The 17,391-nt window shown below is 40.2% G+C and overlaps 1 protein-coding gene across 1 annotated transcript in view; it reads left to right on the plus strand.

Annotated features, from left to right (window-relative positions):
• LOC147668662 (transmembrane protein 131-like) overlaps window positions 1–17,391 on the plus strand; it is a gene marked incomplete at its 3' end in the record, with an annotated part of 812,034 nt that overhangs the window by 668,949 nt on the left and 125,694 nt on the right. Inside the window, exons 19-23 of the mRNA XM_086948537.1 lie at window positions 8,471–8,557; window positions 11,867–12,019; window positions 12,158–12,233; window positions 12,344–12,461; window positions 16,465–16,603. Coding sequence (XP_086804663.1) covers window positions 8,471–8,557; window positions 11,867–12,019; window positions 12,158–12,233; window positions 12,344–12,461; window positions 16,465–16,603 — 573 coding nt within the window. The remainder of the gene's footprint in view (window positions 1–8,470; window positions 8,558–11,866; window positions 12,020–12,157; window positions 12,234–12,343; window positions 12,462–16,464; window positions 16,604–17,391) is intronic.

A 17,391-nucleotide genomic window follows, 5' to 3' on the forward strand; every position in this document is an offset into this window, starting at 1 on the left:
ACATGGCCAGCCACCTCAGTCAGTCCTTGATCACTATATGGGCCTGTCACGGTTCACAAATAAGTGTTTTGTAACTTCTCTTTAAACTGGCAGTGAACGTATGACAGACCATCTGTCGAAGCCAAAGTCCTAATTGCACTATGCTCTGTGCTAACCAGGCTGTGTCATAGTTTATGTAGATGTGACCTCTTGCAGTCCCTCATCTTTTGATTACACTCTCTGTTCCTGCTTACTAAAACAATTAACCAGTCTAGTTTATATGGATTTATACTTACTGAAAAGTAACAAAATATCGGCTGTCTTCCTGTTCCAAAATGAAGGGTCTGTTATTGCCAATGATGCAGATAGCAAACATGCTTCGCAATAGACTGGCATAGGTCAATAACATTTCTATTTCTATTAAATTCCTCACTGTGAATATTGAACCATTTTGGCTTTAAATGTGATTATGGCATTTTAGCAATACAGCTACCAATATTATGAAGATGTTCTCTCTAACACAGCACTGCTCTGTTGCGATTACATTACCACATTACAGATTATATTGAGACACAATATTTTACAATGTTTTACGTTTTTTTTAAAGATCTTCAGAGCATTTATGTTTAAAGGAAGGATAGGTAGTCATGACGCAGTAAGAAAGAAAAATCGAAAACACAATGGAAGTCATAGTGCATTCACTGTTGGAGAAAGATCTACGAAAGTGTGTTCATTGCTCACTGCTACTTTGAGGGAAAAAGACCCGCCCTCCCACGTCTTTTGTGCAAAACTGTGTGAGAATTCTAAAGCAAACTGCATATCATAATGTCTATAAAAAAAAAGAAAAGACCTTGGGTGAAAAAAATCAGTGGTTGCTTGAGAATTGTGGCATTTCCAGGTTTGACTTGCCAATAGCCTAACCAGGAAACCTTTGTAATAAACTACATTTATTCACCATGGCTGATCAGTTCCTTAGTAGAAAAAAAATATATAGGCATTACAATAAAAAAAAATTCAAAACAATGAGGAGCAGATAATTTAACTGTAGTCTCTGAGGAAAGAACAAAGGAGAAAGGGAACAAGTTTTTTTGTTAATATTTTAGTAAGGCGAAGAGATTGTCTTGGTGCCTCTGACTGAAACCTTTGTGATTAAGGACTCTTATTAATCTCTCCTAATTGTGTGTATGCCCTTATCATTCCATAATCTGAATCAAATAAAACAATACACAAGATGTGAATAAATACTGTAATCTGGGGGGAAACATGGCGGCCGCGAGTTAGAGCGGCTCGCACGCAGGTGATGGTCTCTACTCCCGCAGACTGATCGAGACGCAATAATACCTGCACTCAGAGTCTTTCTGTGTGTTCGTGTCCTGGCGCAACTGGCAGTTTGCCTATTCCTCCTCATTTTTTGTTGCTGACCGGTAAGCGCTCATTTTCTGACCGACTCCCACTCGAAGATAGCAGGGGAGGATCGGTCGCGGATGTGTGTAACCGCGGCTCCAGCCCAGGCGTTGCCCGCCCCTCCCACCACCTTGCAGCAGTGGTTCTGAGCAGCCGTGGAGCTGCGGCGAGGACGTCGGGTGGCGGCCCGAGGTTGCTTCAGATTTGGAGGGGGCACTGAAGGTTGTGTGAAAGCCCACCCGCCGACCACAGTAACCACATGTCCAGTCACCCAGTCAGGAAATGAAGAGCTCGAAGCCGTGAAGACGGCTGCTAGAAAGCTGAGACTGAAAGCGGCTGCATTACACGAGGAGTCTGCCCTCAGGTTCAAAACAGCAGGCAAGGACCAAGATAAAGACAACACCTACAGTGAAAGTAAGGAGGAGGGTTGGACTGCTAATTTAGAGGCTGGCGGTGGGTTAAAAGCAGCCCCGATTTTTGACAGCAAACAGGGTCCGAAATCAGCCGCTAGTTATAGCAAGAAGAAAGAAGCCTTGAAGAAAAAGGGTGGTAAAGGAAAGAGTAAGGGAGCTAGCCCAGGGTGTAAGGGACAGTGTGTGGGTTCCCTAGAGCTGAATGATCCGAGCGACAAAAGTGGCGGTTTAGGAGAAGGGGCAGCCAAAAGTATCACTGGGGAAACAAGCGGTTATACAGGGAAACTCGGGGGTGCCTGGACAGGGAGATTACCAAGCCCCTGTTTTTAACATACAGGCAAGGGGGAAAGACAAGAAGGCTCCAGTCTCGAAAATAACTCCCTCGCTACGTACCTTTTTTAAGGTGTTGCCTCAGGTCCTAAAGGTCACCCACAGCCCAGACAGCCTTGTAAGACAAGCCCCTGAAATTTCCACACAGAAGATGGCAGAGTTGAGGGGTCCAGAGGGAGCCACGCTAGAAGTACCTGCACAATTACATGTGCCTGAGGTAACTACGTCACCAATAGAGGCCTCTGGTGAGGTGGTTGAAAGGGGTACTAGCGGCGGAGAAGAGGGGAGTTTAAGATACACGGAAAAGGAGAAAGAGAAGGAGAAGGAGTTGGGAGGGGAGCAAGGAGAGCAAGGAGGGGCTACCCTAGAGGAGTTGTTAACTGTCATGAGACAAGAGATAAAGTTGGGTTTTGCAGAATCCAAACAAAATCAGAGCGAGATCAGGACAGCCTGCGACATTCTGGAGCGAAAAGTAGACGGGCTCTCGGAGAGAACAGAGACACTAGAGGGATCGGTAAGGGAGCTAAAAGCTAATTTGGAGACAGCACAAGTCAGGATCCAGTCCCTAAGGAAAGAGGGGGACGAGTTGAGGGAAAGGGTCGAATCTTTGGAGAACTTCTCTAGAAGAAACAACTTACGAATCTTAAAGGTTCCTGAAGCAAAGGAAGGGGGGTACCTTAAGACTTACGTAGTATCTCTATTAAAAGGCGCCCTCAACTTAGAAGAAACTGAGGAAGAGTTGTCCAAAGACATTCAGAGAATCCATAGGGACCCTTTTTGCCTTAACTCTGGGAGAGTGAAGCCAAGGAAAATTCTTATGAATTTCCTGACATACTCCCTGAAAGAGAAAATTCTCAATCTTGCCCTGAAGGCCAAACCATTAAAAGCTCCGGACTTTTCATTTGAGGTGCGGTCAGATTTTTCAAAGGTCACCTTAGAAAGGCAGTGGGAGTTAGGGCAAAGAATGGACAAGTTCAGGGCAGTGGGGGCAACGGTACAAATGAGGTTTCCTGCCTTTCTAAAATTAATGTACAACAACAAGATGTACAACATTCGCTCCCCCAGGGAAGCAGATGAGTTAATTATCTCCATCTCTGAACATGTAGGGAGAACGAAGCTTTAGGAATAGAAATATACCTCATAGTCATTCAGCGGGGGTGAAGTACTAGCCTTTAAAGGAAATAATGAGTAAAAATCTCAAAAACATAAAAATGTAGCACAAATGTAAGGGTGAATAATAAAAGTTAAAAAAAAAAAAAAAATCTAAAGGGAAGATATAAGGTTATAGAGGGAAAACACAAACCATAATTTAATACACTTTAAGCATTAAAAAAAAAAGAGATACAAAATTAATAAAAACCCCTTCCTCTCTCACTTTTTTGTTTCTTTTTCTTTTCTCTTACTTAAAGGGGGATACGGTGGACACCACTTCTAAAAAAAAAAAAATATAGAAGCAGGTAATCAGTTCCACCGACAGAGGGTAGATGGGGTTAGAGACCAAACACACCTACGTAAACCTGGCAAACCACTACGCCAGGAGAAGTGAGGGGGGGTTTTCCAAGGGCAGGGGGCCTTGGAAAGGGGGGTGGGTAGGGGGGTGCATTGAAAAAACTTCAGATACCTGTATCCATTTTCTTTTTTACAATCACACTCTTAAGCTCGCTCACAAACAATATCAATTGACGTCAACTAATACCACAATGTCACCCCGAGAGAGATTAAAAACTCTGCTAAAGGGAGGGGGATATAAAGAGTCGGGTAGGCTTAGAAGAGGAGAAAAAACATGACTGTAATACCATTTTCATCCTGGAACATCAACGGGCTGCGAGTGAAGGGGAGGAGACATAGAATTTTACAATACCTCAGGGATTCCCCGGCCCAGATAATAGTGTTACAGGAGACACACCTGCTCAAACAGGAAGTAGAAATTATACTGAAAACACAGAAGTGGGTTGATTTATTTATTTGTACAAATCAGTCCGCCAATATTCGTGGGATTCTCATTCTGTTTAAAAAATCGGCAAAAGCACAAATTTTGGCTTATGAGGAAGATCTTAGTGGCAGGTGGCTGGTTTGCAAAATAACGTTAGATGGTCAACATTATACACTCGTAGGGTATTACGGTCCAAACCAGGACGACCCATCCTACCTCCAAAAAATCCAAGGGGCATTAGTTACATTGAATCATCCTATCATATGGGTGGGGGACTTCAATATCGTCCTGAACCCCAAGCTTGATAAGCCCCCAAACTCCAGAGCACTGGTATCATCTAAATCAAGACAGGTTATGCTGTCCATAATGTCGTCTCTGGGGTTGGCAGATGTATGGAGAGATAGGGCTGGGAATGCTCTTGGGGTTTCATATAGGAACCTCAAGTACAAACATGGGTCAAGGATCGATTATGCTCTCTTTAGTTACAGTATTCAAGAGACGGTGAAGGGGCTACGGTACCTACCCTCACACCTCTCAGATCATTCAGCGATAATGTTCTCTCTGACACTCACGCAACAAAAACATTTTTCGTCATGGTCTTTTGATCGGACTTTACTTTTACATCAGGTGGAGACCGACCTGTTGGCAGAAGAAGTGTCAAACTTCCTGGCAATAAACCTGGACTCTGCGGAAATAAGTTTAGTGTGGGAATCCCTCAAAGCTTTTCTAAGAGGGCATATTACAAATCGTGCATCATTTAAAGGCAAAATCTACAGGGAAAAAATCAGGAACCTAGAAAGGGATCTGGTTAGTCTAGATAGGATTTGAGGGTCCTCTGGGGGTACCTCTGCAGAGCAGGAAGAACGAAATAAATTGAAGCAGGAACTGAATAAAATCTTACAGGAAAGAGTAGAGAAGAGGTGGGAGGCAAGCAAGATTTCGAACTTTGAATATGGAGAGGCGGCTGGTAAGGTTTTAGCTTGGAAAGTCAAAACAGATAAATCTAAAACGTTTATAAAGGGCATCTGTAAGGAGGGAGACATTACTGTTAGGGACACCAATACCGAGATCGGTAGGGCTTTTCAGGAGTTTTTTCAAAACATATATACCGAAGATATTGAAGACGATCCCCAGGCAAGAAATCTATGGTTAGATAGGATTCAATTACCTACCCTCTCTGGAGATCAGATCGACCGCCTGGATAGGGAGATATCAGAGGAGGAAGTGAGTAAGGTGATAGGTCAATTAAAGCAGGGGAAGGCGGCTGGTCCAGATGGCCTCCCAGGGGAATTATACTGGGTTTTGAGTTCGGAGCTAGTAACAACACTGACTTATTTATTTAATAACATCTTTACAAAAAGGTTAGTGCCTCCTGCATCATGGAGCGAAGCAACTATAGTCCTTATACCAAAACCAGGTAAAGATCCAACTGACTGTGGGTCCTATAGGCCGATCTTGCTGCTGAATATAGACTATAAGATCTTTGCTGCAGTTTTATCAGCACGTTTGGCAAGCGAGATCGGCTCTATAATCCACGAGGATCAAAAGGGCTTTATCAGGGGACGTCAGATGGCGGACCTAACCAGGGACTTGGTTGCGGCGATAGACATCGCCACAACTTTTTCCTTACCCCTGGCCACCCTAACATTAGACGCCACAAAGGCCTTTGATAGGGTCAATTGGCCCTATCTGACGGCGGTATTAAGGAAGTTCCAACTAGGCGAGAAGTTCTGCCGTACTATCCAGCTCCTATACAGAGCTCCTACCGTTAAGTTATTAATAAACGACACACTCACTGAGCCATTTAAGATTTCACGAGGAACTAGGCAGGGCTGTCCCCTTTCCCCGCTTCTATTCGATCTTTATATAGAGCCATTTGCACAGATAATAAGAGAAGAACAGAGTATTATCCCCTTTGAGTTCAGTGGATGGGTGAAACGTCTGGGCATGTATGCAGACGACATCCTGATATATACGTCAGATCCCATTCAGGCATTTCCAACAGTTATCAGGAGAGCAGAAGAATTCGGGGAAATTTCAGGGTACCAGATAAATGCGGGGAAAACCGATATAATGGAGTGGAATATTAACAACTCACAATTGGACACAACCTCCTCAATGCGCTATCTGGGAATTATGATCACCCAGGAAGTCATGAATATAGCTCAGGTAAATTTGAATCGGGTACCCCGAGAATGTCGGGCACTTCTAAAAGCATGGACATTTCTCCCATTGACGATCTATGGGAGGGTAAGCCTTATAAAAATGTCAATTATACCGAAGCTTTCATTTATATTTAACAGCATACCATTAGCATTTGACTCAAAACAAATCAAGAAGTGTCAACAGGACATCAACTCGTTTGTGTGGAATTACAAGGCAACTCGGATACCTTGGAAGAAACTGAGGAGGAGGAGGGAAAAGGGTGGGCTCTCCCTTCCAGATATACAATACTACGCCTGGGCCTTTCAGTTATCATTCTCAAGAATGCTACTGAAGACCCCAACAGACTCAACAGTAGGGAGAATGTTTAAGGCCATGTTAACTGGAACGGGCCTGCCAATGGACGGGTTTTTATTCAAATTTGGAGAGCAGAAATTTTTCAAGAAGGTGAGGTTGAAGGTCTTGCAATCGTTGGCCAGCGCCTGGACAAGGATTAAGAGGTCAACAAGGCTGGCCTACTATTAAAATTGGGCTCCAATGTGGGGTTCCCCGGGGCTTCCACCGTGTTTGGGTGACAACCTCTCGACGCCATTAAGAGAAGGGGGGATCACGAGATGGGGAGACTTGTTAGCTGGTGGGGCATTAATATCATGGGAGAATCTGCTTGAAAAGGTAGGCCCAGGGCTATCAAGGTTTAAATACATGCAACTAGTAAGCTGGTCTAGAAAGCTCTTCAAAAAGAACGCCTTGGTGGGGAGGTGTAGCATGTTAGAACAACAACTGGTGGAGAAACCACAGGGAAGCAAAGAAATGGCACATTGTTACTGGGCAACTTCAGAGGAGGTGGATGGAGACTTCGACCTTCCTGACGAAATATGGGCGGAGGATATGCTCCTGCAAGGAGAAGAGTGGTGGATAAGATCATTCACGCTTTTATATAAAATTGTCAAACCGGCATGGTTGAGGCGAAACCACCTCTTCACATTATACCGAGCCTATTGGTCACCACAAAAGCTGGCAAAGTTCCAAGCTGGTAAAAGTTGTAATAAGTGCAGTCTTCAGGGCGCATCTGACGTTCCCATGTTTTTGGACTGCCCACCAATCAAGACTTTCTGGGCAGAAGTCCTGGATACACTGGGCTCGATACTTAAAGTATCCTTAACCTGTTCATTAACACTGATAATTTCTGGAATGGCTGATAATGTGACTGGTACAGCAAGGCCGTTACTGTTTTATGCAATCCTACTCGCCAGACGTCAGATATGTAAATTTTGGGTTGACTCAAAGGCGCCAACACATGCCAGCTGGCTATCATCTTTAATTGAAACATCAAAGGTAGACCTGGTCAGATCTTGCAGCAGACAAAACCTCTCTTTTGGAATCTGTTAGAGAACCGGGTTTTTTTTTTTTTTTTTTTTTTCCCCGGTCCTATGATTATGCCTCCAAACTTCAGAGTCCACGGTGGCGGTTCCGTTAGACAAGAAATGGACCTCGTGGTAGTCCCTACCTTGATGGAGTCTGTGTCGGGTATGGCTGGTCGTCACTCGTCACAAAATACCTCAGTAAACCCAGATTCGGTCTCCCGCCAGAACGCTCCCCAAAGAGGTGGAGATTGTGAGCGCGTTCTATCCCGAGTCGAACGAATAGGTGGTTGGCTATATAGTCTGCGGGCAAGAGGTACAGGCAAATGAGGACAAAAAAAAAAAAAAAAAGATGTGAATAAATACGTTTAGAAGCATCTTTCTGGTTTTCAACAGATTTTGTTCCACTGTAGTTTATTTGGTGTATTCATAAGGCCTTTAATATTAAATTTTGTTTATGTGATGAATAGTGTCAGTGTTTTAAAACATTTAGAATAATTCATTGCAAAAATAAACCTGCAACAGATCACTTTGAAAATCCATAATATGTAGATGCATGAAAGTGAAGCGAATGATCGGGATAATAATTCATTTCTAATATAGGGTAAAATATTTTTTATTTCTGGATAGCAGCCATTTTAGCTTTTTCTGTGCTTCAGGGGTAGAGTTGATTGGTAGGGATGCAGGAAGCTGTGTACCCCAAGGGTAGGTATATGGGGAATGTGACTTGGCCCAAAGTCACATTATGGCAGTGGTTCTCCCTTTTATCATACTTATTTTTGTTGCATTTTTTATGTTGTGCTTCAAAGCAGGCTCTTCACTTGTCTAGGAATCTGCATTAAGATGCCACATGTAATACATTGTGATTCTAAAATCTCTTTTTACAGATATTAACAATTCCTGTAAAGGCAGTGGTTGCTGTAGGATCATTGTCCTGCTCACCAAAACGCATCACCCTTCCTCTGTCTTTTCCAGTAAGTTGCATTTCTTTTAAATAATGTTTGTAGAGTTAATGTAATTTTGATAAACAATGTTATGTATGTATGGAGGACTGAGGGAAGTTCACAGCTGTAACATTACAGTTCAGTTGACCTTGCCAGTGACCTCTTACTGAATAAGTCAACTGCTTTACACATCTGTAAACACTCCACATAATCGCCCCACCTCTTCCCTGTGTCTCCAAGCATGACTCACCCATTTACCCCTGAAATCCTCTACCACCTCCACCAGATAACGTTTGTTCCCTCTGCTCACCTTGCTCCAAGTTTCTGGCTTCATGTATAGTTATGTGAGCCACTTTCCTTCCAGCACTTTTATATCCTTCTATTTTTTAGCGTGCCACAATGTCCTGGTCTTCAGTTATGTTGCAGAATCCTCAGCTATGTAATTCATTCCACGTATGTTTCTGTCTGATGTTTATCTAAAAAGGTAGGTGCTATAGGAAGTCTGAGAAATTCACTGATGAAAAAAGCCGCACTGTGATTTCTACCTACAATATATCCTTTAGTTCCAGATTAATTTCTTACCCAACTGAGTTTTCACTAGCTACAGAACAATATATCGAAAATATATATATATATATTTTTTAATAAAATAGACCGTTCAATAGAGTTTTGCAGTGATACAGCAATTAAATTAGGCATTTCTGCCTTAAAATTGGCTATCACAAACCTCCTCGATACTTCACTTGTCAAAGTTCCTCAAAAACAAAGCAAGCCATCAGCTCTTCACAGAGGATCAGCTGCGGACCCAAGATGTTACCCAAGTATTGACCCAGCTCATGCCTAAATTGTTACTTTTGTAGCGTATAGTCACCAAACAACAAACTACTCACCTGGAGAAAGTCTTCTTACTGAATTATTTTCAGTGTAGCTTCCCACCTTGCTGTGGCACAGCATCTGTACTGCTAAACAGGAGAGTGCAGCACATCCTGGCTTAGGATAATAATAATGCATGCATTTGTCGCCTGCTTAACTTATTTGCTACACTTGTTACCATTGGCCATACTATTTGCTTGGTCACCTGACTGAATATGCTGATCTAAATGTTGTCAATTGTTTACATTAAGCCTTCTTCTAAGCAGTCCCCTTGATTACATATGGTGCCCCCAAAGGTTGTACTGTCTTGCTTCAGATCTCTGTCAGTCTAGAAAGAGAGCTCATTAAGTCATGTTACCAATTCAGGTGTGGATGAAATTAAATTTACTTACCTAAACAACCCAAAAATCTGAAACTACCATATCAGGTCAATGGAAACATTCACACCTTCCTCTTTTGTGAAATTCAGTGAAACTTTTCCGCACTCCACCTCTTAATGGTTGACACTTGGAAGTCTAAATCTCTACCCAACAATAGAAAGTTGTCACCAAGAATCCCTTTGCCCGTCTAGGGCTGCTAAGTGGCATATTGCCCCATTTTAATCATTTTTCCCCAAAATTGATTTGACTTTGTACAGGTAACTCCCTGCACTCTACTACTGTAGCATGTACACTGGGCACCCTGAGAAGACCCTAGTCTAGACAAGTTACAAAAGGTCCAGAACCATCCTGCTGGATGCACTTCCGGATTTAAATCACCTTACACATGCGCTGTAGGGTGCACAATGACTCCTGATACGGAGAGACCACAATTTCATACCATTTGCGTAGTCCATGAATCCATCCATCTTAAACAGGAATGCACTAAAGCTGTCTTTTTTTTTACCATCTTCTTTGGCATCGAAGATCTGCTTCCTAGAACTTGCCTTTTGTTCCTTGGTGTAAGCTTAAAGAACATGGAAAAGTGCCTTACATATTCAATATCCTAGCACATCTGAAACCTCTTCTCATATTGCTTGAAGATAACTTAGTAAGCTTCTGAAAAAACCTTGCAACTCACCTTTTCTGACTTGATTATGATGCACAGGATTTGAGCTAAATAGCCTTCATTACACCATTTCCTCTGATGTTTCCTACTCCTCTAGAACTAACCCATAGGGCAGATGCCCGATACCGAATTACTGATATCTATGTACAATTCAAGCCAAATTGTTCTCCTTTTTAATGCCTTCTTACTTCTCTTAGGATGAATTGCATGTATGGCATCCACGCACTCTTGGGCAACTGATATGCATCCTGGACCTCACTTTGATATGCTGAACATCTCCGATTCTTCTTCATGTAATTTAACATGCATTTCCACTTATTCCTAACACTCTGAGATCTCATATTTTCGGTTTGTTATACTTCACAGGGACCTCATAACAAGTGAAACATTTTTTTTGTCTCATGGAGAAAGATTAGTTTAATGTAAATGATTGCACTTGAACTCAAAGGTTGCCTATTCTGTTAGCAGAAGTCAGCCTAAAGATTTCTATTCCTCATTCCTTTTGACAAATGTGCTTTCTGGCAAAAAATATACTGCATGCATGTGTTTTTTTATGGGATAGACTGTCTAAACACCTCTTTTTCCATTTCTCCGTATGTCTCGTCCCCAACAAGTAGAAGGTTAGAACATTAAACAATGGGATGAAAGGCAGTCTTCTGCATTTAAACACAAATGCACTTGCATGCATTGCATTTTCTATAGAAAGGTAATTTGTCTGGAACGGTCTGACAAAGCAGTCTCTAGCACATGATTTTCATGTTAGCTAGATAGTATTTGTTTTTTACCTCCCCTTTCTTACCACACTCTTCATTTTCTTGTTTTGTTTGCTTTTTGGTTTCCCTCACTTCCCCCACCTTTGACTCTGATTTTCACCTTTACAGACACCATTTCCCATGTCTCCTTATTTTTGTTCCTCCATGTTTTCATTATGATCCTCTTGCATACGTCTTGCATGTGTACATTTACAAAAGACAGTACCAAACAAAGTTTTTGTTTTGCCCACAAACTCTTTCCATATTGTATAGCACATTCAATTCCTAATATTTTAGGGCTGGTCATTATTTTTTTTAATCCTAAAATAAAAGCCATTAGATATGTGACTCATCTGCAAATATTTGACAAAAACTGGTGTTGAAGGTTTTCACCACTTAAACCATTATTGAAATTGGATATTCATTAGTAAGGATTCATAAGGAAGTACAAATTAGAATTGTGGTTGTTGAATAAGTGTATAAGAATCCTATATAAAGATTTTGGCATCTACAGTGAGCACTCTTGACACTGCTTCTGTAGTAGGCTGTGCTAGCTAAACGTCCAAAAGAGTAACTTAATAAAATGTTTTTTTCAATTTGGTCTTTTGAGAGATTACTTAATGAATTAGGCTTATCAAATACAAATCATTTCCTTTTCCTTTTCTAGGGTAAATTAGTTCATCAGAGCCTAAACATTGTGAGCTCCTTTTCACAGAGGGTAAAAATTCAGCAGATACGCTCCTTGTCAGAAGACTTGAGATTTTATTACAAGCGTTTAAAAAGTAATAGAGAAGACTTAGAGCCTGGGAAAAAGTCAAAGGTAGGATTACTTTGCACCTATTTAAAAGGTATGACTAACATTATTGATGTTCTCTTAAACTTTGACTCATGAATTCTGCATGCATTGTTTTATTAGCAGTTTTTAGTCTGATATTTGTGTTCATTCTTACTTTTACAGATAGCAAACTTGTACTTTGATGCTGCTTTGCAATGCGGAGAACACTGTTATGTGGGACTTCCGTTTTTATCCAAATGTAAGTAACATTCACCATAATGAATATAATTCTAGTTGCATCTGATGAGAGGCTTAAGTATGAATTCTGTGATACTAATGCATAATGAAAACTTTGACTTCTCTGTCCAGCTGAATCTAAAGTGCAGCACAGTTTAGTGATGCAAGAAGATGTATGGGATTCAGATTGGGATTTGCATGAGAATCTCTTCAGGAAGTGGACATACGTTACAGAAAACTCCAGCCACTTGTGAGTAAACTAAACTAAATGTGATTCGGACTGTTTTAATGGCTTTCACTTTAAGCTTTGGCCTGCTTTTTGTGTGAGCCAGGGGAGAGTTAAATAGCTGTCTCAACCTGTCTGCCTCTGTTTCAAACAATCTGTTTCATGGCCAGGAACACATCATGTATGAAATCTAAAAGAAAAAGAAGTGACTTGCCGCTAATATTTTACACGAAATGTATGTGCATTCTGCAGTTGGAGAAACCTTGGGAAGAAAATCATAGCCTACATAAATTCTGCCATTGCTAAGTTATCCCATACACTGTGGAAGATTTCCTTTTTTCCAAGGTGCTATTTAACTTCTCAAGCATGTCTGCCAACAACTAGTCCAGAGAGACTTCATGTGTATGTTGATGAGTTATACTGGCAATAGTACAACCTTACAGATCAATAGTTTTAGCATCCTGTTTGCAATAAAACAGTAACTGCCCAAAAAATGAGAGCTGCGTTGAGAGACATCCAGTGGAGGGGCTGGAAACATGAAGACTGCAATAACAAGCTTGAACAAAACATGATAATGCATCAAAATTGATCACCTTGATAATCTATCAAACCATCAGTGCTCGAGCATACCTATGATCGGTACATAGGACTGTTATAAAATGTGACCATCAAGCCTATGCCTCCAGCAAAAGCACTCTAGCAATGCCTCCACTATTCAAGCAGCTGAAATTGCCTGATTAAATCAAAAAGTTATAGAATTATGAAAAATAAAATAAGAATATAGGCAACTTATAATAGAAGCAAAGATGAAACGGAGAGTGCTGTGGAAAAGGTGGTTGAATGTTGCTACTACTTGATTTGTTCATACAGCAAAGAATCTCCTTGTACATAAAAAAAAGTTGAATACATGGATTGCCGTTAGGTGAATTAGTATTAGACTACCCTTAATTAAATAAATAAACCTTCTTCAGAATGTATATTTCCTAGCACTCTTAACTGAAGAAGAATGTTTTTGTTTTAAAACCTACAGTGCAACTCAGTCTGGTGTAGCCTAGAAAACACATATTTGCTTTCAAAATATAGAATGAAGCTCTATTGATCTGAGGCAAGTATTCATGCAAGAAGGACTCTTCAGGAACCAGTCCTGATGCTTAGCAAAATGTTAACTGTAGAATGCAGTCTCAATACTAAGTTAAAGATCATATTATGTGAAAATGTTATCATAGATTTAGCCAAACTAATTGCAAGTGGTTACGTCTGGAAATAAAAAAGAAATCACAAGTGTGTAAAGTATTGGTTTCGGCAAGCAGTATGAAAACCAATTCTGTGTGTGAGATTTAAACATTCCAGACCTTGTTTATACTGATAGAGCCTCGATTAGTCTATAGGCAAGAGATGAAAGGAATCAAGCTGCAGTAACTAAGTTTAGTAGCTGAGTATATGAGCCTCCATAGCAAGAACTTTCTAAGTCTTGCAAGTAAATTTCATTTTTTAGCAGAAAATGCAACAGGAAGTGTCAATCAAGAAATTACACAAATTTGGAGGCAGTGAGACCTGTGCTCAATTCACAAAATGCGATTTGAAGCCTGAAATTTAAGCCACAATTGGACTGGTCTTTAAGCTTTAGATAACCATTAACTTTATAAATAAAATCAAATTTGCTATATGTAAATATATCCTATGTGGAATTCCTGAAAATCAGGTATGGCTTTGGTCGTCCTTATTTTCTCCTGTTAATTGACCAGAACATATGTAGTTGATTGCTCATTTCCAATCGAAAGATTTTTATTTCACGTAATTATCTGGTGTGCTTTGCTCTGGCTGTGTCAAAGGCCTATTTTTGAGCAGGTGATAAGATCTGAGTCACATTAGGATCCCTAAAGTAGGCACAATTCTTTTAGAATCCTGATAATCGAAGCATATTTTCCTCCAAAGAGTGTAGCACCCATTCCTAGCTAAGTAAATACATAAAAGCTTAAGAGCAAAAATAATTTTGTTTGTATGTATTATTTACAATCTGTTTGCTATTTCTAAGTGCTGTAACTACCATGTATTGCGATACCTAATTTCATCATACTTAATTTAAGATTGCAGGCAAGGTTTACTGTGTCGGGATTTAAACTTTTGACCAGGTGACACTAGCAGATGCTTAACTCAGTGCGTGACCTTGATGGTCGGTAAGCTCCTTTTCACTTCAAGTTGGGAAGTAATTAAATAGTTACTTTGGCAAGACCCCAGCAAACATTTTTTAAAGATCATTTTCCCATTGTGAAAAGGTTTGTGCCTATAAGCAGGACAGACACCACGTCATGCCCACTCAGTCTTATATAAAGTGTGCTGTTTAGTTTACAGCAACAGTTATCCCTTAAGTACTGTTGTAAGAAGGCCTTTAAATGAGGATACAACCAGAGTAGATTTTACAAGATATAATTTTTAGATTCAGTCTTTGAGCCAGTAACCCTGTGATACAGTCACTTTGAGTTGATTGATTGAGTTTTTATAGTTTTCAACCATAAATACCGAGCCATTTATTTGAATCTGGAGCAGAAAGAAATACCAGAGTTGGTATGTCTAGATACTTTCCAGGAATAAAGTCGGACCAGCATCAGAAATATAGATGTACTAAAACAGGACGGAAGGAAACCTCAGTAAAGGAATTGAATGTTAAAGCATTCATTAGGCTTTATCTGAATTAGAAGGCAGAACAGGTTAAGGACCTAAATGAAGATATTAATGCATATGCCAAAAATCTGTCTATACAAAGATCATTATAACTTTCAACTGTAGAGTTGATGAATTCTGGCATTCGTGATCTCCAGTGACCATGGGAAACCTCTGAATGAGGTGGCATCCTGAATAGTGTGGTAATGGTCTTCATGGGTAGGTTTCCTATTTCTCATAGTGATTTTTGTAACAATTGTGCAAAGTGTGAAATGGTCAAGGGAAAGCTGGAGGGGGAGTTTGACAAATGTGTAGGCAAACCTGTTAATATACTGCTCAGTAATTGTCTGTTTTTCTTTTTGAAGAAGGATGGCAAAAGTCAACTAGGTGCGTTTCAATATGCAGTGTCATCCCTTTATTTCATACACTGCCATAGAACTGGAAATAGTCTACATCAGGCCTTGAAATAAATTCTTAAGGGACTGGCAATAAATGTAAAAAACAGGTAGCACATCGTGAAGGTTGCATTAAAGAGAGACAACCCCCCCCCCCCCAATCATTCTCCAAACCTCATTCGCATATTCTTTCATGGACAGCTTCCTTTATGTGTATGAGTTTAGAACAGTTGGACACTGAAGATAAGGTAAACCATTGATAATGTCATTTTGCAAGCTGTAGAGAAGGTAGATCATTTGCCTCCCCCTTCATCTTTATTTCGCTGGACTCCCAGCATGTGCAGTTTGACACATTTGTATTCTTCTAACCTCACTAAGCCTGTCACTCCTCCTGACACAGGCTCTGTGAGTGGGAAAACCTATTATACATAAGGCTCAGTGATGACCTTGGCAAATTCCTGCCAAAATGTAAAGATTTTTTAAGGGGTTCTTTATAATAATGGGGAATTATTTAAGGGTTTGAATTTCTATAGCCAGTCCCCCTCACAGAACGTAAAAACAATGTAGCTAGAAAAATCAGTGTTCCTTTTGTGGTCACTCTCTTAGGCAAACTGAATTTAGTGAGAATGGTTGTGTAGCCATAACTAGAATATTGATGTTTCTGGAATACAAATTTGTTCTGATGAAATCAGATTTTACGATCTAAGAACTTCCCTATTGTTAAGGTCATATTTGCTGTGTATCTTGAGTCAAGCTGTATTTTTATTTGCAATTCATGAATGTTTTGTTGGGGTCATTATAGTGAGAGGTAAGCACGTTTAGCCATGTTACCAATGTTCGATAATGTATTATGTTGTGCTTTGTAATGGTAAGAATGTCAAAAGTATTTCCATATTAATTATAATAATACGTTTTCAGACCATTGGATGATCATTTTATTTAAGTGAATTTGACATTGATTACCTTTGCAGACTTAATGCTGTGTTTGAAGTGGACACAGATCTACAAAAGGGAGTGTTATCCGAAATTACAGCAGAGCTTGCCTGGCCATCCATACTCAACTCATCACGTCTTGTACATTTCCCTCTTACAAATATCAACAGCTCATCAGTAAGTGTTGGAGTAGTCATATACACACCACACTCCTATTAGCAATGAGGTGATTGTTTTTGTCATTTTATGTTTACTTTCTTGATATCTGTGCAGTAAAGGTAAAACAATTCACCGTCATAAATGTTGAAAATTCTTATCTTCCAACCCATGAAGTGAGTTTATAGAGATATGTTAATGAAGCCATTTTATAAAACTTTCTTTGTTTGCATATCTCTGCTTGAAAGTTGAAATAAACGACTAGTACAGGATTTCTTGTGCTGTAGAAAAAGAAAACCATATATTAGTTCAGTCAGCTGAAAGAAACACATACAGCCTTATTCATGAAAGACCCGTTTTGTTAGTCTTTAATAGCGATTCATAAGGAATCGCTATTACAGGCTCGCAAAACGGGATTCATGTAGGAATCGCAAAAAAAAATGCGATTCCTACATATTCCTTATTTGCGATTAGCAAATTGCTAATCGCAAATAAGGAATAACTCCCCATTCATTCCTATGGGCCAAAAGGCCCATAAGAATGAATGGGGAGTTATTCCTTATTTGCGATTAGCAATTAGCTAATCGCGAATAAGATAGCGATTTAAAGGGTGCCAGGGGTGTCCAAAGGACACCCTGTAGCACCCCTTAAATGCAAATTTAAACAGGTGTTGCACACACACATGTCCAAAGGACATGTGTGTGTGCAACATGCAACTTAGAAAAATGCTTTTAAAAGCATTTTTCTAAGTTTTCGCTATTTACCACGAGGTTTGACCTCGCGGTAAATAGCTGGCCGAAATTGCGAAT

The sequence above is a fragment of the Lissotriton vulgaris genome, unplaced genomic scaffold, assembly GCF_964263255.1.
Source record: "Lissotriton vulgaris unplaced genomic scaffold, aLisVul1.2 SCAFFOLD_700, whole genome shotgun sequence".
In the NCBI taxonomy this organism is placed as follows: Eukaryota; Metazoa; Chordata; class Amphibia; order Caudata; family Salamandridae; genus Lissotriton; species Lissotriton vulgaris.